The sequence below is a fragment of the Pieris brassicae genome, chromosome 3 (genome assembly GCF_905147105.1).
Source record: "Pieris brassicae chromosome 3, ilPieBrab1.1, whole genome shotgun sequence".
In the NCBI taxonomy this organism is placed as follows: domain Eukaryota; kingdom Metazoa; phylum Arthropoda; class Insecta; order Lepidoptera; family Pieridae; genus Pieris; species Pieris brassicae.
The window spans coordinates 15,597,318-15,620,362 of record NC_059667.1 but is presented as its reverse complement, the minus strand read 5'-3'; the positions used below and the strand labels follow the sequence as shown (position 1 = coordinate 15,620,362).

The window sequence follows — 23,045 nt, the reverse complement described above, 5'->3', positions numbered from 1 at the left end:
TTAGAATTCTCTGGAAGGTTTTAACTGATAAGCCGCAAATCCCTATTGAGTATTGTCCTTTTCTGTCACTTTGCAAATACATAAATGTGAAATTAGATTTCTGCAACTATTTCTTCTTCATGAAAAGGGGATGGTTTTATCCGATTACTCAATAATATCATGTAATACTTTTAAAATTTATAATTGCATATTTATTAAACACCCAGCAAAAAATAAAATAAATATTCTATTCGAAATGGCCACCTTTGGCTTTTATACAAGCCTTTAATCTGTATGGCCACGAATCTATGGATTAACGCACTACCGAGGGAAATTTCGCCACTGCTTGCTCCAAAGATTGTTTAAGAGACTCTAAGTCACTGTGTCGTTTAGAGCAGGCCATACCCAGGGGTTGAGGTCTGGGCTAGATAGGATAAATGATAAAAAAGAAAAAAAATGGTACAGTATTTATGGTCAGACTAGTTAGATTACTCGTTCTAAGAACGTTAGAAAGAGTAATCTGATGAAGCCCAGGTGTCACGCAGTCGATTAAAACGAATTTTTAATAAAATAAATACTCCAACATCAGTACAAATTAAAACCATTGGGTTAAAGGCATACATACAAAATTAGATTGTGTAAATAAAGTGTATATGGTGTAATATTTGGAGTTTAAAACGAATGGTTAATATTTACATAGAATGAAAACATATGCCCGTGTTCCAAATTCATACTGAAATCTATTTTTCAATTGTTTCATTAGATACATTTTCACAATTGATAAGTTTTTAATATTTGATTAGCACGAATAATTCGTAGTATCAAATCCATTACGTAATAGTGAGAGTTTATGTATGAGTCAAAACTACGTAAAGTCTTGCATTTAGATTCAAATTTGTTAATTCTACACCCTTAATTTGAGTATAACGATCGTATTACATCCTTGAACTGGTAATTAATTAGAATTGTTTTTATTGACCTTTATAAGTGTACATTATACCTATCTGAATAAATTATATTTAGATTTTCCGTGTGCGTATTAATTAGAAACTAAACGGAAGCACGAACGTCTATGTAAATATAATGTTGTCAAGCTTGTACCATTTACGAAAGCGGAGATCTGTCGTATCGACGTAAACGAATACTTAAAGGTTCATTTAGTTGAAAATAAAATACTGCAATCTTATGCAATACCATGCCAAGCGACCTGACTGAATTACTACCGCTTAACTAAAGGATGTTAGTATAAATAATGCATCTAGAACAATTTACACGCGAAACGTTTTAAGGCAAATGCTTTTTTAATATTTCAGTTTCCGAGTAATAATATAAGTGGCGCTATAACCTTTTAAAGTCTGGTCCTCAGATTCCTGTATCTGTTTCGAAATCATGTTTTTTTCTAATAGGAAAGTAGAATGTTTAAAAATCCCTTTGAGGGTGTTTAGTTCTACTAAATGGAAAACCAAATATTAGGTCCTTACATTTGAAATTGGCGTTTTGTCGTCACTTTGACCTCAAATATCTCCTCTTTGGTTAGGAATTCCAAAGTCATTTTTGGGTTGGAGATGGGGCTATGTCATTTGTGGGTGAGTACATTGTGATTAAAAGTGAGATGAGGGTCTTGAAACCGCTGCTCATTTTAATTTAATCTAAGTGTTATTTGTAATGTTAAAACGAATCAATCTAAATGAACTACTGTATAATAATTATTCGTGTCCTTTTGTACTTGCACTTTACCCACATGACGCCCACTAAGCCCGCTAATGATGATGTCTATATCGATGGAGTGATGATATAATATTTCTCCGATCTCTTATGATATCTATATGTTCAACTGTGGTTAATTTTAAACTTTAAATTCTTCTTCGTGATTGCAATTCTTAAAAATACTTCATAAACGTTTACTTCAGACCATCTTTTTAAGCCAAATTCATTCTCCTAACGACCAAGTTAAATAGTGTTTGTGTAAAAGCTGGGATGACACAAGATGATAAATGATGAACTATGAGATTTCGTTTAAACTCAAATAGATTAACAATAAACAAGGTTTAGATAAATGGGTTCCCTGTGTTACGTGACTTGTAAAACTACACCGAGATAACATTAACGATTAATTTGCGGTTACAAGAGCTTACTAAATCAATTTTGATCAGCTATCGTCGCGTCGCTGCTTATAATTGCATACGTGTTGAATGTTAACTTTATTTTTTCTTAATAGAGGATTTTTGATGTTTAAATACTAAAGTATTACCAAAAAATCACCAATTCCATTCAAATTACAGCTGAAAAAATCAATTTTAGCCTACATTTAGTCAATTATTAACCCTGAGGTCCTGCAAGTGAACCCCCTTAGCCTGCTACTGCTGGACACTGATGCACTTGTATGGTAAGTGAAAACATAGTGAGAAAAAAATGAGTTACTGAAAGATATAATCTAAAGACATAAAAAAAGAACCACCCTACGGAAATGTCTACCTCATGCAGACGTAATAATGAAGAGTAAAAATAATGTAATTGACTTGCATAGCAGTGACATTATTTACAGGTAACATAAATAAAATACTATGCTTTAAAATTACAGAATTTTAATAAAATGCATTGTCATTTCGATCCCGCGTCGAATAGATATTTTTAAAAAGCTGTCGAGTTTGTCAAAAACATAATTTAGTCTTTAAAAAAAGAGCTACATTATATTTTACATTGTCTATATTTGTATTTATTTGGATACTAGACCCTTGGTAAGTATTTATACAACTTTTAAATTATTAATTAGTTAAAATTAATTAAGCTTAAGCTTACATGAACATTTTTTTTCTTATATTATCTTTGTTATAAAAAAATACAAAATAACAAAATACATTTACAGAAGTTTCTACTTTAACGATTTCCACAGTTGCAAGGGTGGGCTGGTCCATAATCTTTCAGGTGGGATGAAACCATTTTTTGTCTTTATTTGTTCAAACTGTTTTATTTTTTTAAATTTAAATTATAGCAGGTATATTATTTTCAATGTTGCAATTCTTGCATTGTATCAAATTCTATTTTACCTTACAATAGTTGTCTTCTTATACTAGTTTTAAAATGCATTATGCATTTTAAAACTGGATAAAGTTTTGATAGTACATTGAACTTTCATTTGTTTTGTGAGCAGACATTAATGAATATTAATAATATGTAAATACAACAGAACTGTATATAATTAAAGCAATTATTTTGAGATTTAATTGTTGAGTATATTCTCAAATGTGTGATTATTTAAAAATACTTTTTTATTGTTTGGAAATCCGTTTACAGATCCGCGTCACTTAAGAAGGCGCGAAGTCCTAAAGATGCAATGGATCCCGGTGGCTATGGCAGCAGGTACCGTACTGGAGTTAGGGTTACACTTCCCTTATTCCGTGCCCCTGTCAAAAGCGTGTCCTGCGTTACAGCGAGCCCACCTTCTGAGTTGCCAATTCCGGTACGAAAATCACAATACGTGCGTAAGCCCGTCTGCGTCTCCCAAGCCTTTGCCAATAGCCTGTGCCAACTCAAAAAGAAATATTTCAACCAATTTTCTAGGTATGTATTTTAATCATAAATTTAAAAATCGTGAATTGACGTGAATTTGACTTTTTATAGAAACGAACTTTAATTGAGATATTGCATACTGCTGTACTATATGTTATTTTATTTAAGTTAATTGTTTCGCCTATCCTACGCGCTTTTGGTTTTGGTATTATTATTATTCTTGTTAGGTTGTTTTTCTTAAATTATCTTAGATGGTCCTATGTGAGGAACTTAAAACCGTCTGATTTTGTATTTATGCAGCAAGTATTATAATATATAGATAAAAAAAAGAGAGAATGATTTATTTGTTTTCTATTTCATATTGGTGATAAAAATAGTGAGAAAAAAGAGTATTCCCAAATGATCGAAGAATAGGATAATAAGAGCCATGTATCCTAATATTTTAATTCCCGGTGTGAATATAGATAATTTTATTAAATTTAAAATAGTTAAACTGTATTGACACAAAACGGACAAAATAATATTATGCTTGCTAAAAAATCGCTTGTAAATCATGGTAGACGAGACCAATGAAATCATTTTACGAAAAATACAAATTCCAAACATATGCTAAAAGTATGATATAAAAATGTTGCTTGTATTAAAAAGTTTATTATTTTAAAAATAATTTAACTGTGATTAACACGAAGTATGAAGATTCTAATGCAAACACGCAAATTTTGGACGCCGGTGTCCAAAATTAATATCTAAAAAAATTACATCGTATCCTGTCTAAAATATATATTTTTATACAACGTTGCCGTGTATTTTTAGAGCTCATTACACATAAATTCAGAAAATTATTATAAGGAACATATAATAGAACATACAAAAATATTTTTAATAGATTCGTTTCCATGTCATTTTGTTGAACAAGTTTTAAATGCATGAGATGATACAATGGTAAAAACTAGTTGCTCTCAATGAATTATGAGTATTAATTTGAGAAACTTATAAAAATATTATTATTATATATTAGAAAGATACGTAGATAAGTAATTAAAATTAAAAAAATAGGCATTTACTTAACCATATACCTCAACTTTATAAGAAAATATTATTTTACCAGTGAAAATCTATGAATTTCCTTAAAAAATTACCGAGTTCTATTGCATATACTACTACCACATAATATGAATACAGTGTAGGGTAAACAAAATATATCTCTTAATTCATTAGAATGCATATGCATTGGCATAATCACGTATTCTTGAAGAAAAAAATGTTTACGAACTTGTATAACAAAATCTATCTTGAAAATAAAAAAGACGGAATTTCAATAAGGGCCAAAGAACAATTTCTTGTCAGTAAGCACTTACTCATTAAAAAACTAATTTTAAAATTTCACACACACATTACACAAACATTTACGTGCAAACTTAATTCATACTTCGATCACGAAATTATCAAGCATTCACGAAAATCAACACGATTCTGCCGACATCGCGAAGAAGACTGCCGCGTTTGCAAACGAGTTACGATTTGTACTTCGCTACCGGTACTAGCTACCGTACCATTTTCATTGTTTACCATGCTTTCACAGATGTAAGATGTAAGTAAATAGTAGCAAAATTGCAAATGGTCAGTTGAGCTTTATCTAATCTAAGCCTATAAAAAACCAAAGAAGTTCAACGTATAATTTTTTTGTGTATGTTTCAGCTGAGACCCACCGTCTTTGGAGACCGATTTTGGACGATCGAGGTGTCAATTTTGAGGATCTTAAATGTCTCATGACTTAAAACATTTTATTTCTTTTTGGATCCTTTTTAATATATCCCTTTAATTGAATCAATATGATAATTTTTGAAAAGTTTCATATTGTCAAGTAATAGACATATAAAGATTTTTTTAATGGTTTATTTAGTACTTTCAAATATGTTTGAAGCCATAATTTCATTACTCAGGAGAAATATGACTAATAGAATACTGTTTTTACTAATAATAATAATAATTAATTATTTAATAACCAATTTATACAACATAAGTATAAATTGGTATATGTTAATATTATTTGGTAACATACGTTAATATTATTTGGTATCAAATGGAAATTTAAATGAAGTGGGTGTGTCATAATAAATTTTCTACAAAAATTTATTTGTATCATGACATTTTATTTCAGATAATGACTTTAAAGAAAAAATTAAAACGTAAATTTGTATACTCTTCATGATTCTTCTTACGATTTTTAGCTATATGCAATGTTTTTGACATATAATGCTTTGGGAAAATTTAACTTAGGAATAACGACTTAATGTCGAAAATAACCTTTGATTGGATCAAGATTTTTCTTACACACAATAAATTAAAAACAAACATACGTTCAATTCTGACAAAGGACTTCAGATCCATCCAGTCTGCCATTTCCCGCCCCAATCTTGATCAAACCTTGCTTGTAACTAATTTTATTCCATCTTTCCATCTTGTACTGTACTGTCCGCATTTTTTTCTTTTATTACAATTTATATTAAGTTAGTTAGCTCTGACTGCATTACCAACAGACGCTAACCTTATTTATGCAGAAAATAATATGATAGAGTATGGGTGTAGACAGATCGGTCACCAAGACACTTGCTATCCCATAATTATCAAAGCTCGTTGGGATAAACGTATTCAACGCAGGCACTGGACCTAACATTTCCATACTTGCCTAAAGCACTGAGACTGCCAACTCTCCAACTTAAAAGTACCTTTGATAGTTTATCTTATTTAAAATTCGGCCCCACCCAACAATTGAAACTAAGACAGCAGAGACAACAAACAAGATTGTTTGTCTTGTACTAACTTCCAAAACAATTTTTAGTAACAATAATTTTACTAATAAAATCTGTCACTTCTGTATAGTATTACTAAACCTTTCATCGAAGCATTTTGTTCAATTAAGAGTAGGGCAAGAAACAATAGACTTAGTGATTTACGGAGTTTCAGGATACTCTTGTTCAATTTGTATTTAAGGAACAACATAAACATAAAAACATCAACATAAAATTCTCTCAGCGTTTATACTATAACGGAATGGATAAATGACATAATAGAGACTTTGGTCAGCCTAATGTACATTTTAACTAAAAATTTTCCTCCATTTCGCCGGTGACTGTCACGCGATGCAATTTAAACTCGATTATAAGATTTAACAAATCTTTTTGTCATTTTCTTATGCCCTTAAAGCATGTAATCAGAAAAAATAGTTTAGACATAAGCGATAACGGTAAGAGACGTAGACACAATAGGTATAGATTATCTTTACTAATATTATGTAGAGATAAAGTTTGAGGTTGTAGGGCTTATGTCTACTAAACCGATTTTGAAAAAACTTTTACCGATATAAAGCCGAATTAATTGCAAATTTCGTAGGCTATATGAACTATGAAATTGAATACACTTTCGGTGGTAGTCGGATTTTCAAAGTCAGCGACTTGGAACGCTTATAAACATTGCCTTAACTGAAAGATATGATTGAGATATCCTAGAGCTTCTACATCACCTGTCCGCGTTTATCCGTCTTATCACAATGAACTCAAAAACCAGCACATGACTTATTACGGTTTCATTATTTATAATGATTCCATAATGATCTAGAAGGTTCAGGTAAAATAATAAAATTTCATTGAAGGTTGTCGCATCATTAAATTGTCATATTTTATGTTAGGTACATTTTACATATGAAATTGGCGTATTTCGTACTGGCCACTTTAATCACGATGTTCTCCTCTTTGGTGAGGAATTCCAAATTCAAATTTGTACAGCTATTTACTCATGTATTTGTGCTTCGATGATCGTCATTCATTTGTTTTTTTCTGTTTGCGTCACTCATTTTACAAAATGGAAAACTTAAAGTATCGCATTATTTACGAGTACGAGTTTCGCCGTGGCACTAGAGCTGCGGAAACGACTCGAAGGGTGAATGATTTGTATGGCGGTCATGTTGCAAAAGAAAACACAGTTCGTTTTTGGTTCCAACGCTTTCGTTCTGGAAATTTCGACCTGCAGAACAAGCCCCGTGGACGGCCTGAGACCCAAGTTGATAATCAAGTATTGAAGGCTATTATGGAAGCGGATCCATTGCAAACCACGTCTGAGTTAGCTGCAGGCTACGGTGTTAGTGATAAAACTGTTTTAATTCACTTGAAGCAAATTGGGAAGATTAAAAAGCTTGAAATGTGGTTACCTCACGAATTGACTGAAGCAAACCGGCAAACGCGCGTCGACTGCTGCGTTACATTACTGAACCGGCACAATAATGAAGGTATTTTAAACCGAATCATTACCTGTGATGAAAAATGGATTCTTTACGATAATCGGAAGCGCTCAGCGCAATGGTTGGATCCTGGCTAGCCAGCCAAATCCTGCCCCAAGCGAAAATTAACCCCAAAAAAGTTACTTGTAAGCGTTTGGTGGACTAGTGCCGGTATTGTTCATTGCAGTTTTCTCAAATCTGGCCAGACTATTACGGCTGATGTCTATTGTCAGCAATTGCAAACCATGATGGAAAAGCTAGCGGTTAAACAACCTAGGCTGGTCAATCGCTCCACGCCACTGCTACTTCACGACAACTCTAGACCGCATACTGCACAACAGACGGCTACCAAATTAAGAAGAGCTTCAATTGGAATGTCTAAGACATCCTCCGTACTCCCCGATCTTGCTCCAACAGATTACCATTTTTTTCGAAATTTGGACAACTTCTTGCAAGGGAAAAAATTTAACTCTGATGGGGCAGTCCAAATAACCTTCACAGATTTTATTATTATATATTATATATTGATTCCCGTCCGACTGGTTTTTTTAGTAAAGGGATCAATGAACTACTTATGAGATGATCCGCAGCTTTAGTGCCACGGCGAAACTCGTACTCGTAAATAATGCGATACTTTAAGTTTTCCATTTTGTAAAATGAGTGACGCAAACAGAAAAAAAACAAATGAATGACGGTCATCGAAGCACAAATATATGAGTATATAGCTGTACAAATTTGAATTTGGAATTCCTTACCAAAGAGGAGAACATCGTGATTAAAGTGGCCAGTACGAAATACGCCAATTTCATATGTAAGGACCTAATATTAACAATAACGCATAATTTAATCCACGCCCCGCATCGTAACGTAACGTAAGAGGACCCCCCCCCCCCCCAAATTCGTTACATAATACTTGAACGCTCCCTTTACAGTAAAACTCATGGATAAAGGTTTAAATCATAACAAGAGACTAATTGATAATCAAAACAAACATTTAATCATAATTTGTATAGCTGGTATTTTAGATATTTTTTAATGCAATATTTCAGGAATTGGTTTGATAAGAATTTTGTACACTCTAAAGTTCTTCAAGGTTCAAGTTGACGGGTTCTTTTGTACATAAACTCTTTAAGCACAATAGCTGGCGTGGCAGCAGTGCAGGCGAAAAATAATAAACGGCTAAAATATAAGTGTTTCCTCCAACTTTGAGCTTGTTCTCTTTGTAGTAGATACCGGTTTAAGTGGGGTTTAAGTACAGCCAGGAAATGCTGCCAGTATTAAAGGTACATTGTCACAGAGACCAAACTTTTCAAAATTGTTTTAGTTTTCTATTCATCCGTTTTTAATTATTATTATTGTTAGTATGAATGTTAACAATATTGTAAATAAACTCTTTCTGAACTCAAATACATGAATAATAAAAAGGCAGATTAGAAAAAACTACAGCTCATATATTCGAAGTTACACTTTCATTAACAATGATCACAAAAATCTTTTGTCTGCACCGCGTGTTTCCATTCGCATACAAATATTAAACGAAATTGTATGAAAACGATTAACTTGATTATGTATATTATTTACATTAAAATTCGCAATTATAACTTTTACACTAATTTTATACATCGTCTTCATTTACATAATTTACAAGTTACTTAACAACATTTTGGTCAATGCATTTATTTTCTATATTACTTTGGTATTAACAATACTAGCAAAACTTTGAAAATAAACTTCCTATAAACTAAATGTTATAACGATAACAATGACTAGATGATTAATTTCTTAATAGCCATTTGCGGTTTCGTTTTGGTGGTTATACACAGTCTTTGAAAGCCTCTCGCGAGATTCTTCATGCCTCTGCGATAGCACATTATATACACATTCATATTTAAATAACTGAGAACAGAGATCATTTAGGTCCGCCTCAAAGTTTTAGCTCGCGGAACACGTTCGCTCTTGTACAGACAAAATTTCTCGTCGAGGGTCCGCCATATAAGTGTGGTTGTTTTACATATAAACTTTTTAAAATTAATTCATAGCTCCGTGAAATAGAGGCCTAATTTCCATTCTAATTATTACATTTTAACATCAATTATTTCAAAGAAGCGATCGACGTAATAAAATAACTAAAAAACATCGCAGCAAGAGAAACATCATCAGCATTAACAATACTATATTAAAGTTTTTACTAACCTACTTGGTGTTTTGAAAATCTAATAGGAATTTAATTAATATCTATAGCTCATATACTATGAAGTTAAAACTATAGTTCAATATAGGAACCTAAGTACTTCTAATTTTGGGATAAGATTTACAAATACATAACAACAGTTTCATTATATTTAACAGTTATTTTTGTATGAAATACCACAGATTTCAGTTTTTTATAAAATAAAATGCTCGTGAGAAATATTGCAGAATTAATACATAAATCTCCTCAGACAATACACCCATATCGAACCCACTTCTAAAAAGCTCTTGATCTCTTGGAATTATCATAACAAAAAATATATTTTTTATTATTAACCACCCATTAGTTGAATTTAATATAATATAATTTGCTCCGGTGTAGAAATTTGCTGCATTTTTAACATAAAAACATGCTTAAAAATATTTTATCTAATAATTCAACCGGTTTTAAATGAATAGATTGTCTTCTTAAGGTTGCGCATAAATTATAACAATAAGTTTATGTCTGAAACGAAGATACTTGTTATTCCCGTATCTCTTATTGCTGACAAAAAACTCATCAAACTTCTAAATGGCGGAAGCAATTTAAAACGACCGTGTTTTATTTTACAAATACAACTTTTAAAGCAGGATGTAAACAATTTTAATTACAAGATGCTGACCACTTTACATCCATTTTTGACAATAACTTTTAACTCAGAAGTTATTTCAAGTTTTGAAACGTTTTGCCTTAATACGAGTACACATGAGTGCCATTTATACTAATATTATATAGTAATGATGTACGTTTATAACTCTATTTTTTACATCAACCATAATTAAAAAGACTGTATTTATTTATAATGTATAAAAAACGAGATTAGATGGGCTCTAGCATACATAATGCAGAATGAAAGTTACCACGACTCGAAAAATTTGATGTAGATTACGAGAGCAATTTAAGAAGTTAAACGTTGTGTTTGGTGCCACGACCACAGTGGTTTTACACAAAAAAGATAATGTATTAAATATGCAACTACTTCGAGAATATGGGACTTGTCTAGACCAATCATAACACATTATCCAGTTTCTCAAAACAGCATTCCTATAACTAACTCGACAGGCGTAACTACTACATAAAGAAACCAGAAACTATGGATGAAGGAACATTTTTGCCAGTTGAACAGGTATTTTTTTGTTATACGTTGTAAAATAGCAACGTTCTTTGTAATATACCATTGTATGGACATTTCTCATGCTTGATATAAATTCGGTTGGCGTAAGGCCTGCCGCAGTCGTTTGGCAAGATATGCGCCGCCCTAATGGAAGTTACAGAGTATCAGTAATGGTTGTTTTATTTTGACTTTATAAAAAGCTTTACCCAGATTTAAGTGTAAAGTATACAGGGCAAAGTAATTCTACCTTTGAATTCTGGGGTTTTCCTTTTATATAAACACTTCATATACCTATTGCAGTTCTACAAGCAATACATATGTGTATTATGACAATTGTTTATTTAATGAAAAATACTCTTTCACCGAATTAGAGGCAATTAAAATTTGATAGTCTAATCAAAAAGACTTTGAATTATCTTAAGTTCTGAATCTTGACATTTGTTTTTAAGTATCTGGGATTCAAAATAAAAGTTAAATAGTACGCACTCGTTTTAGTTCGGTAAAAGATTTTGATTTGCGCGCAAATAAATAATATATATTAGCAATCTAAATATTTACTAAGGCCGCATACTTAACTTTATGTTAATTATTATGACTAGATATATTGAAAATATATTATATACATTGACCCTTTGGCAAATTAGAGTAAATAACATACTTAAAATAATATTCCGTTATTCTTTCCATATCAGACAACAAATGGAAATAATTTTGAATCTTAAGGACGTGCGATATCATTATTTGCATTTATCGATTGTCTATGGTATAATCATCTGTTTAAAACCTCTTTTAGATAACTTTTTTCTGCATTGAAATACTTTATAAATGAGCAAAGATGTTTATGGAACAGTTTGTTTTTTTAATCATCTTTGGGATATCTCTTTTGCTACCGTAACAAATATTCTATTAACTAGTCTAACGAACTTAAGTAGTCTGGAGTGATACGCCAAAATGCTTAATATTGTCGTATTTGCTACGAGTTCATTGGTCAATAAATTTTCAATTTCATTCTTATAGTCTTTGATATTTTGTTTTAATTGATTGAGAATTATTTCATTTAAAAAACAGTGGCTCGAAACAATTACGACAAGTGAATTTGACCTATGCAACAACTATTCAATAACGAAAGATATCTTTAAAATCGTCAAATCGGGATTAACTTAAAAATATAATTTTAGTTCTTTTAGAGATGGAATTAATCCCAGCAATCGATTTTCCGACTACATTTATTATATTAAGAATAGTTTAGAATTTATCCGAATATTTTATACCTGGTTATAATAAAAGAGGCCTTCTGAGTAGCGTGTGTGCATTTTTACTAATGAACTTATTGTCACTGTATTACAAGACTTGAATAACAGAAATTTTAAATACTTAGTCCATATATATTATTCTAATTTATACTAAACGAAAATATATAAATAAATTGTTCCCATTACTCTTCTATTTTATATCCTCAATATATTATATACATCCATAACTTCTAATTAATAAAACTGAATAATCGAAATTTTTGTAGTGTTTTAGGCACTATTTAGACAGCCATCAATATTAATATCTTAAAATCAAGCTTTACTTACAATAATTTTTATAAAAATTACAAACTATATCGTTAAGTAGGTAACAATTTTGTCTAATCTAAAGGAGTGTATAATTTTAAAGGTTTGTGATAAATAATTATCAGAATTAGCAGAAATTTATCAAGTGGGTATATATTATACAGCAATGACTTGTTTTACATACACCTAGTTAAATTTAGGTAATAATCGATTGTTTTGTTTGAATCTCGTTATCTATCGATAAAATTGAATATAGTTGCTTCATATGATGTACGTTTAATTTTACAATTACTTTAAACATAGGTTAATTGTCATCAATCTGTCAATATTCGACATGACCGTCCTTATAGAACATAGACAAGCACAAGTAATCTTTAATCTACGTTTTATAAGGAAGCACAGATGGTTCGCAGCAACTCACCCTTTGACACATACGTTATAAGATCAATGAAACATTGCTTCTTGTCATTATGAACACATTATGATTACGTCAGAAAACAATTGTAATTAATTTGCATAATTGCGTGTGGTTTTAAGGTCGTACAAGGATCTTTTGGTTTATATTTATTGCGGACAATAATTTATCTTTGGTCTTAGAAACTAGGGTTTAATTTAACCACCGTTTCTTTACGAGATCAACATCGTCAAAAGAAACTTGTAAACAATAATTCTGACCGGAATGTAAGGCCAAGAACGACTCCTAACGAAGTGCAGTGCTCCCAAAGTGATAATACGCAATGCGCATAGCGATTTTCGCCATTGTTCGAAAATGGTCGAATTTCCCGAGCGTCGACAGACGATATCTATAGAGTGGTAAAGTGCATTTACTTCATGCATAATTAAGTAGAATTTTGCATTTTATGCGAAAAGAAATAAATATTGATTTATCAGTAACGAGATTTGATTCGATAATTCAGCGTTAATATTTAAAGACGAGACTGACTGACCTTGGGCTTACCGGCCACCGCCGCCAACCGCCTGAATTGTTTTCGAATATGTACACATGATATTGACTCCTATTTCTCTTCAACAAGGTGCAAAATGCAATTGCATTGTTTAGGTCTCTTACGAGGCAATGATTTGGGTGTTTCCAGTAATATGACCAATAACGAAGATCTGTATGTGCATTATTAAATTAGGAGTACTGTATATCTTTATAGTTGCCTTTACAACTGACAAAACTTCTAAGTAGAAGGCTTGTATGAATTTGCAAATTCTGTGTTTGCATTACGAAACGCCTCCATCTATGGATCGTAGTAATCGAGGAGCCAAATGATTGCACTGAGCAAAAAAAATGCCATAGTAAGAATTTTGTTATATGTGGTAGTATTTCATTGCCAATTTGGGATCGGTCACAGTTTTTACAGGTAACATAATTTAATATCAAATATCCACAAGACAAATATTTAATAATAGTTCAGTTCTAAATCAGAACTTATAGTAACTATGTTCATGACGTTAGAACACATGCAAGTTACACTAGTAACTAAGTCCTACGAGTCTATTAACTGGTCTATTATCCGTGACGTTCACAGTACTGTATTTAAAACATTTATTTTAGTTACTCGGTAGATCAGATAACAGTGCATTTATTAAATAAAATACTGCTTTTCTCAGTATTATTATCATTTTCTTACTTTAAATAAATTTGAAATATATTCGTCGCTATTTTTGTTGTACGTCGCGCGAGTCTTTAAATAATGCTACCTACTTTTGAAATGACATTACAGGATAGTAAATGATCGTCAGCATATCCGTGTAGTCATCGAATAAATTATAAAATTTTGCGTTTATAGCAGTGTTTTATTTAATAAATATACGTATATGCAATCGACGTAAATATTACAACTAAAATAGAACCACTAAGTCATACGATATTCATAAGTGATATATTTTAAATTTAATTTAAATTAATTGGTTCCTTGTAAACATGAACGTTTGTTATACATAGTATAAACAAATCTAATGTTGGCTAAGCGTCTATAAAGCATCCAGGTCCTTTATTCACTAACACTTCCGAAACTTGGGAACAGCGAACTAAACTGCGGCCTCTCCGCTCATCCGGGGTAAACATTTCACATTTCAGCACTTAACACCATTATAAATTAGTAAAAAAGAGTCGGTAAAGTCATCGAAATGTTTTCAGTTTTTGTATCTGTAATGCATTTTAATTTTCCATTGCTTTATTGTACAAAACAATTTGTTCTGCAATTACAAAAACAATTGCAAATCTGTGCTATCCTTGTTGAAAATAAAGAAACAATTATTAGATGTTAATGTTCTTATGAAGACATGATTGAATTATTATGCTTTTTTGTTACTATTTATTTAATAATTATTATTTTTTTACGTCCCAAATATTGTGTATCTAAAACAAGTTAAATCTTAGCAGACGATTTTAAACATGTATTGTTAACGATTTGAATGGTATGTAGCGATATTTTAATAGAAATCCGATAATTTTACAGATGGTAGTATGAACTAAAATCGCGCGAAAGTAAAACAACTACTTTTCTTTGAATGAGGAACTGATACTAACGCTGTGATAAGTATTGTCTAATAGTTTTTTTTATTAGAATTACCTCAGAACAGTATTTTAAAGTGTTAAACGACTTAAAAGAAAGTGCTTGGTTGATGCTATCTACCGGTGAAAGAGTTTACCCGTGGTCGGGGTGAGGGGTGGAGGGAGCAGAGTAGCGTCGAGTTCAGCACAGCAGTTCGGAGTTAGGCGGTACTCAGCTAGGCAGGGGCGGGCGGGGTGCTGGGCCCGCGCTCTCTGGTGCGGAGTGCGCTCGCGCCGTTGTGGGGCTCGCTGGCCAACCGTGGGTAGGTGGCATTGTTCTGAAATTGTAACGAAACAATATTATTTCGTTTCATTTGTTGTATCAGCTGTTCGATTGTTTTACTTAACAGTTCTTATTACTGCTACTTTATTATGAATGGCAATAATACATGTTAATTGAGTTCTCAAATTTTACCTGGCATAAGGGGAAATATTAGCTGCAGGGGGCGTTGGCACAGCTGCTGCATCTGGATGGAGAAAATTCCGCCTTTGCTCAGCTCGCTCCCAGCACTGTTGTAGACATCGAGCCATCATATCTGGTAGGCTGTTTACTTGCTCCTGAAATTATTGTATTCATAATAAATTATACAGCTAAACCATGAACCACACTAAGTATTGGTGAAAACCGAAGACAAATTCGTATTTTGTGTCGAATTCATTCAGACTTTATTTTACAATAAGTAAGGATTCGTATAATACATAAGTATAAATGTAAACGATACTAGACCTAACAATTAAAAATATATGAAAATAGATTTATTTGATAGTAGTCGATCATTATATATTAAGAGTAATGTATTTAATTATCTCCAAAGCAGAATCTTCATGTAAAGAATAATTCATCTTGACTGCTAAATTAAATAGCCGATTAGTTAAAGACTGATCAATGTATTAATTTAATTATAACTATACTTGGTAAGAGCTTCAGAATGTTACTTGCGCCCGATGGAACCATTCATGGCGAATCATTTAAATCTTTACTAAATAGCTTAAGTAACTCTTATGAAATGAATTAGTATGCCTGTTGAATAAAATCTAATTTTTTTAGCAATAATTTTCGTTAGAGTTTTAAATTATGTTAATTATCTTTTATCGTGATTGCTAAAAAAAACACTGGCCCTGTAACCTTTTTAGGTCTGGGCCTCTGATTTCTGTATGTACTTTATGATCATTTGTCAATATAATAGGCTAGTGATCAGCCTCCTATGCCTGACACACACCGTCGATGTTTTGGGTTTAAGGCAAGCAGGTTTCCTTAGTGTGTTTTCCTCCATCATTTAAGCAAATTTTAATTTTGCATATAGACAGAAACAAAGTCATTGGTGCAAGCGGGGATCGAACCTAAGACCTCAGGGATGAGGGTCGCACGCTGAAGCCACTAAGGCAACATTGCTTATTGTTACCATGGTAACAACTTTTTTTTATTTTTCCACGATGACAACAAACACTTTTTATCCACGTTTTATAATGAGGTTATTTATGTAGTATTAAAAAAGTATGGTATAAAATTTTATAAAACAGTTAAGATTTTCATTTCGCGTTTTTGTTCCTAGCTCAAACAAAAAACTTACCTGTAGTGTAGATAATTTTTCTTCTAAACTAGTCAATCTCTCCTCTATACTATCTTGTCTTGAGCTCATGTCTGATACAATCTCGTACACGGTATTCTGGGTCTGTAACAGGAAGGGGTCCTACTATCAATCGCATTGCAGCTCCATACCCATCGATATTATTAGTCGTGGTTACTTGTTCAGTGTTACATTTGTGTATGTGTGTGTGTTTGAAAGGGCTAATTCTGACGTCAAATTACATGATTCGTGGATATTTATTGAGAGATGGCTTGAAAATATTTAAAGGAAAACACTCCCCGAAATGTCTTTATATATTGTTTATATTGTTAATTGGTTGAAACTTGAACTCTGTTAATTCGTTCAACGGTTCAAGGACGTGTGCATTTAGCGTTTGACTACATATTTCTAAACTTTGTTTTTGTTGTCAGTGTAGTCTTATAAAATTGACTTAATTCTCAAAATTATAAAAAAAATGTATTTTTTAAATAAATGTCTACTATCATTTCAGTATTTAAGCAACGGCTTTGTTTTCCAGAACTTAACACTCGGGTTTACACACCCTATTAATTTAGTATTTAAGGTGGAGATTCTATTCGAGTTTATTAGGCGCGGCTCGTGCTAAAATCTCTGCTTTATTGATATTTCAATATATTATACTCATTTGACCTCTCAACAAAAAAATTAAATACATTTGTGTAAGAATTGTTACAGTTAATGTGAATACGTGATTCAATTTAAATTAAATAAGTAATGTGGAATTATTTAAAAAATATAAAACCATGCAGGCTACTTCATCTAATCACGTCTACTGCGTGGGGACATGCTTTGCGCTATGAATGAGCCTCACTACGATGGCGTGGAATTTAGCATTATGTATAAATACATTTTTGACGTATTTTTCATAGCTACCATGAGGGCAATATCTGCGTACAAACAATACGTGTGCTGCCATCTTTTATTTTTAAGCCTAAAGGCGTTGTATAGGATACGGTTTACAAATCTAATATTTTACTACTTTGAAGTTTGCGGAATAATGTGCTTCTAACTGTCTAAATGGATGTGTATGGAGTAGCATAGCTTGCTAACAGGAGTTAAAAGGTTTTGAATTACCTTAGCCATGTCTGTTATTGTATTTGCGTTGTCCATCAGTTTTCTCTGGTCCATTTTCACTTTTCTTAACCTGGATTATATAAAGACATTTGTATTATTTTTTAACGTACAAATACAACTACTACTAATATAACAGATTGTTGGTTCCAATTCTACACATTTGAGGACTACGACACTAAATATGTATAATTTAAAATCTCAGCAATTATCTACTAAGATTCCAACTGTGGAGACTATTATGGAAAACGCCTAGGGCAAGTTTAGATTTAGTACTAATTATGTCAGAAACGTCCCAATCTAATGATTACTTAGTAAGTCTTAACTTAGAATTACCCTTAGATCTTTTAAGTGGCGTAATTTTGTTATTAAAAAAGCACCGCGGGCAACTTCGTATGCGAATGCAGTAAGCCAGAGACTGCTACAAGAAATTGAAAGATATCAGCATCTTTCAACAGCAGACAATGCCATATTAACACCATCTGTTGCCAGGAATGTGCAAAATTCATAATTCGTAAACCAAATACAATATGCCAATACACTTACGCGTAAATAGCTAATAAAAATTTCCTTTGATGAGTCCTTACTCGACCTGGGTCCACCCTTTTCACACGCCGAGTATGTTTGTATATTAACCACGTTTCCCGCAGAACATTTGCTGCGGCATTTTTCAGCTGAAATTTCATAATCAGAATGTCGCTATAGTTAGGAAATTGTTGAATTTTAGACTACCATTATATATTTATGGGTATTCACACAGTGCGGTTAGTACCTAAAGCTCACAAAATCCTATCGAATACTAATTATATTTTAATTTCGTGCTACCAATCCATTAACTCATAAATTTGTTACTATATGTTTCTATTCACCAATTAGTTTTATTTATTTTTCGGTCATATTTTTTGTATGCTCAGTAGTAATACTCTAATGCTAAGCTAAATGTATTTTTAAAATAACCTTGAAATGTCTAAATTTAGATTTGTGTGTCTGTGTACGTACTAGGCTTGGCTACTCGTGTATGAAAAACCTAGCCTTTTTGAATAACTAACGACTTGAGCCTTGAATATAAGCGGAGACTACATATTAGTTCTTACCTCACAGGCTACATTGTATTAAATTTACCTTTTTTGTAAGTTGCGTTTCCATCATGAAGTTATGCACATGTTTCTCCGCTCTAGTTAACTCTAACTTTCTTGAGGCAACGGTCACTAATAATGCTGTGCATCCTGCCCCCTGTTAATTAGATTACAATGATTGTGATGAGCCGACATCAATAATACTTACTCTTTTAGTAAGTTGTGTGTCCATCATGAAGTTATGAACGTGCTTCTCAGCTCTAGTTAATTCTAATTTTCTTGAAACAACCGCGACTAATAACGCAGTGCATCCAGCTCCCTGTTAAGTGAATATCTTAATGTAATGCAAGCGAATGTGTAAGAAGCATTCAAGAGCATCTCTAACACATTCATTGCCGCTACCTTTTATGGAAATGTCAATGTAATACTCACTCAATCACAATCTCTATCATAAAGATGTGTCACACAACTCAACATATATTAGAATTTTTGAACGTTAATGTGTTAAGGCATTTCTCTTACATTTGTTAAGGCCTCTTGGATCTAAGGCATTGAATGTGTTAAAAGAAAATGCGTTATCAAGGCTAGAAAAAAAAATTATTCAATATTTTATTTAGTTGCGAGGATTATAGATACAATTCTGTCAGAAGACGAAAAAAAACATGCATTAATATGAAGCGAAAATTAATTTCACATTTAAATTTGCATCGATCACCCTCATCAATGTCACAAATTTGTTTATGTTAACACTTTTAAAATTAGTATTTAAAATAGTGCTATATTAAAATTTTCCTAATAATTTTAAAGTATGAAAGTCGTTTTCTATGACAATGTATTACAATGAAAACCGATGTTTCATACTTTTAACATTACATTAGAAGAGTTAGAATTTGTGATTAAAATCCAATCCGTGCAATTATATCTAATTGTGCGAATTCACTCCAAAATTATTCGAAATACCACACCGTCCGACAACCCCATTATTACTATAAGAGGTGCTACACCACACACTTTATAAAGATTTTAGGAAAAGTGAGCCATTTTAAAAATAAATTTATTGTGCATTAGTGAAAGTCATGTGAATAGAGCAAGAGACAGAAGAGAAATGAAGCATTCCATACTACTGAAGACTAAAATTAGCTGGCTTTAACAGGGAAATGGACGTTTGATTACTTCAAAAACGATATTTACGTGTATTTATTGTGTTTTGCTCAACTCTAAAACAATTTTCACATGTAAGTACATCAAATGTGTCACGGTATAAACTTAAACTTTATAATGCAGTATTATATAGTATTACATAATATAGTTTCGGCATTGTTCTGTGAACATATAGTGAACATTTATTACATCGATCTATTGGTTAGCGTCTTATACAGAGTATTGACTGAAATGAAACAAACATCAAATCAATTCTGTACATACATATTATTATTTTGTCAGTCAATACAATGACTATTTTATGAAACTTACCATAATACCGGTGCTTACGGCTATACCTCTGCCACAATATGTATTTGGGACAATGTCACCAAAACCAACGGAGAGAAAAGTAATTGCGATAAGCCACATCGCATTGAGCAGATTAGCATGTTCTTCGTCGTGAAACCTTTTGAAAATAAATGTAATTTCTTTACTTTGCGAACAATATATTTTGCAAAATACCAATCCTGAATGTGTCCCTACCTCGTGTACGCAAGCAAGTCAACAGAATCGAAATAAGGAGAAATCGTAGGAAGAAGGAGTAACAACGATCTAGAAGAGTTTGACTTTGATTATAACACTGATCTCATTATGCATTGGTACATAAAATGGCTCACCTTTGCCGCTGTTAGAGGCATAGCAAGATCCGATAGCATCTTGCCCTGCCTTAATTATTTTAAGCTGTCCTTAACATTGCCTACCACATTTCATACATACCACCATACCGCAGGTGAGAGTAATGCCGCGACCGCAGTATGTGTTGGGTACGATATCGCCGTAGCCGACACAAAGGAAGGTAATAGCCGTCAGCCACATAGAGTTTAGCAAATTGGCATGGTCTTCATCGTGGAACCTGAGAGCCAAAACGCCCGACAAGAACCACATGGTAACCGAATAAACAACCAATTTATGTGAATAGTATTCAATTATTTTTTTCAGTTAACATATCATATTGACAGTGTGAATAAAATTTAGGACATTACAATTTTGGCATGCCTTTTAACAATGAACAGAAATTTATCTACATACTAACACGATTTTGGTTGATACAACGTGCAGTCTAAACACTTTGACATAAACCAATTATATAGCCATGCTTTGATACCAATTAGAACGGGGCTGCAACAGACAACACGGAAGAAGGAGCCGTAGCAGGAAGAAGGAACGCAAAGAGAATTTAAGCCTGCCAAGTCTGATATCCATATACGTGATAACATAGTGCTATTTAACACTGTAGATTAAGCAAATAATAGAAACGATAATATATTCAAGTGTACTGTGCCGAGCGTTGACAAAGTATCAATCATCACTCGTGAAGCAGAATGTTGATCAAGCATTATTTACAAACAAATATATTTTGTGTGCGGTAGCTTTTAATCAGACGTTTCACAACACCGATTTTTTATTATACAGTGAATTCTAAATCTAACACATAATATTCTAGAATGTACATAAATGTTCTAACACGTTAACTACATTTGCAAAAATAGTCAAAGTCAAACTCTTGTCTCTCATTGCGTTGAATAACAACTACATTTCTTGAAAATTCAAATAAAGGTAAAGAAAACACAGACAGGGATAAAAAGCAAAACAAATGTCTCCACACCACAATACATAAGCATCATTCCCGTTTAGGCGATACATCATTCGTACACCGGTCGTAAAAATAAAAATTTATCTAAATGAAAGCCAAAATACTGATGATACATAAGTGCTTTTAATACATGTATGACTAAATGAAACCATTAATTATATTTTATATCAATTTATTAGATTATACACGATATTTCACATTGAGAGTTGTTTAATTACTGACCTTTCGCATTGTCGAAGAGTCCAACTCGCTATTATCCATAGCGATACCATGAATACAAGTAGCACGGTGCCAGGGCATATGGTCATTAGAGTCTTCAATACAAATCTGAAAATCATTTCAACAAATCTGTTTATAATATGTCAGTTTACGTGCCTGGCTTATATATTATTGCGACTGCATCGTCAATCAATTGCCACAGTTGGGCGATGAGATTGGAAAATCTCTCAATTACATATATGACAATAAAAAGACTTAATGAATGGAGACAGACAGACGTTTACAGACGAGACAGAGAGACAGGAGTTCAGACGTTTGCCTAGAATAGTATCTCACATATTTTAATTGACGTATAATAAACGCATGAACTTGACCCGAACTAAAATTGAGGATACGCACACTGAAGTTTTCGTTGAAACATCGCTGCACCTGCGATGCTAATTAACGTATTGTAATACGTAAATCACCTCGTCTTTGTTTCGATTCATTTGTTTCGCGATTAAATATAATAGCGATACTATACTGGATATATAAGTATTACATTTGACTGGATATTATGGGAACAAAAACGCATCATTCTAGGTAACTTATATTTTCAAATTTGCAGCTGCAAGTAGGAAGGATATTACACTTTGTTTATTTAAATTTTAATATTACTTAACTGCGCATAATCATTGCCTAATCAAAACTGTTTAAATCATTAGTTTTCTGTTGGTGTTGAAGGACGTAAAAGATTTTTGAGAGATTTTTAAATTACCTTGTGTTAAAATTAATTCTATTGAGGGCTCCTATACTCCTCGAAGAAGCGTCTGTGAAGAGCTTACTATGAAGTAGCATGACTCTGCATATTAAATAAAGCCGTAGAAACATTGGAAGAGACAGAGTGACGTCATAAGGTACCTGTAACGGGAAAAATGTTTCTTGTAAAAACATTACATACATGAATATAAAAATAACTAAATATTCTTAAGAGTGTTCAATATTAATATATATCTGTTACGGTTAGTAATCAGTTAAAAAACCAACTACTAAAATTAATTAACG

At 32.3% G+C, this 23,045-nt stretch overlaps 2 protein-coding genes across 5 annotated transcripts in view; both read right to left on the bottom strand.

Moving 5' to 3' along the window:
* The window catches only part of LOC123706854 (gonadotropin-releasing hormone receptor), a 32,634-nt gene extending 17,277 nt beyond the window's left edge, over positions 1-15,357 (bottom strand). The window contains exon 1 of one of the 3 annotated variants that reach the window (XM_045656388.1): positions 15,330-15,357. The gene's annotated coding sequence lies outside the window, so the exon portion shown is untranslated. Of the gene's footprint in view, positions 1-4,847; positions 4,971-15,329 lie in introns of those variants that run through there. The other 2 variants (XM_045656387.1, XM_045656386.1) reach the window with 2 other exon arrangements.
* A 34-nt stretch (positions 15,358-15,391) lies between these two features.
* The window catches only part of LOC123706853 (small conductance calcium-activated potassium channel protein), a 47,094-nt gene continuing 39,440 nt past the window's right edge, over positions 15,392-23,045 (bottom strand). The window contains exons 7-15 of one of the 2 annotated variants that reach the window (XM_045656385.1): positions 22,759-22,901; positions 22,005-22,109; positions 20,459-20,594; positions 19,032-19,142; positions 18,456-18,583; positions 17,913-17,982; positions 16,803-16,922; positions 15,647-15,789; positions 15,392-15,509 (exon numbers count right to left, since the gene is read on the bottom strand). In XM_045656385.1, the coding sequence (XP_045512341.1) occupies positions 15,404-15,509; positions 15,647-15,789; positions 16,803-16,922; positions 17,913-17,982; positions 18,456-18,583; positions 19,032-19,142; positions 20,459-20,594; positions 22,005-22,109; positions 22,759-22,901 (1,062 nt within the window). In that variant the 3' untranslated portion in view covers positions 15,392-15,403. Of the gene's footprint in view, positions 15,510-15,646; positions 15,790-16,802; positions 16,923-17,912; positions 17,983-18,455; positions 18,584-19,031; positions 19,143-19,193; positions 19,305-20,458; positions 20,595-22,004; positions 22,110-22,758; positions 22,902-23,045 lie in introns of both variants that reach the window. The other variant, XM_045656384.1, reaches the window with a different exon arrangement.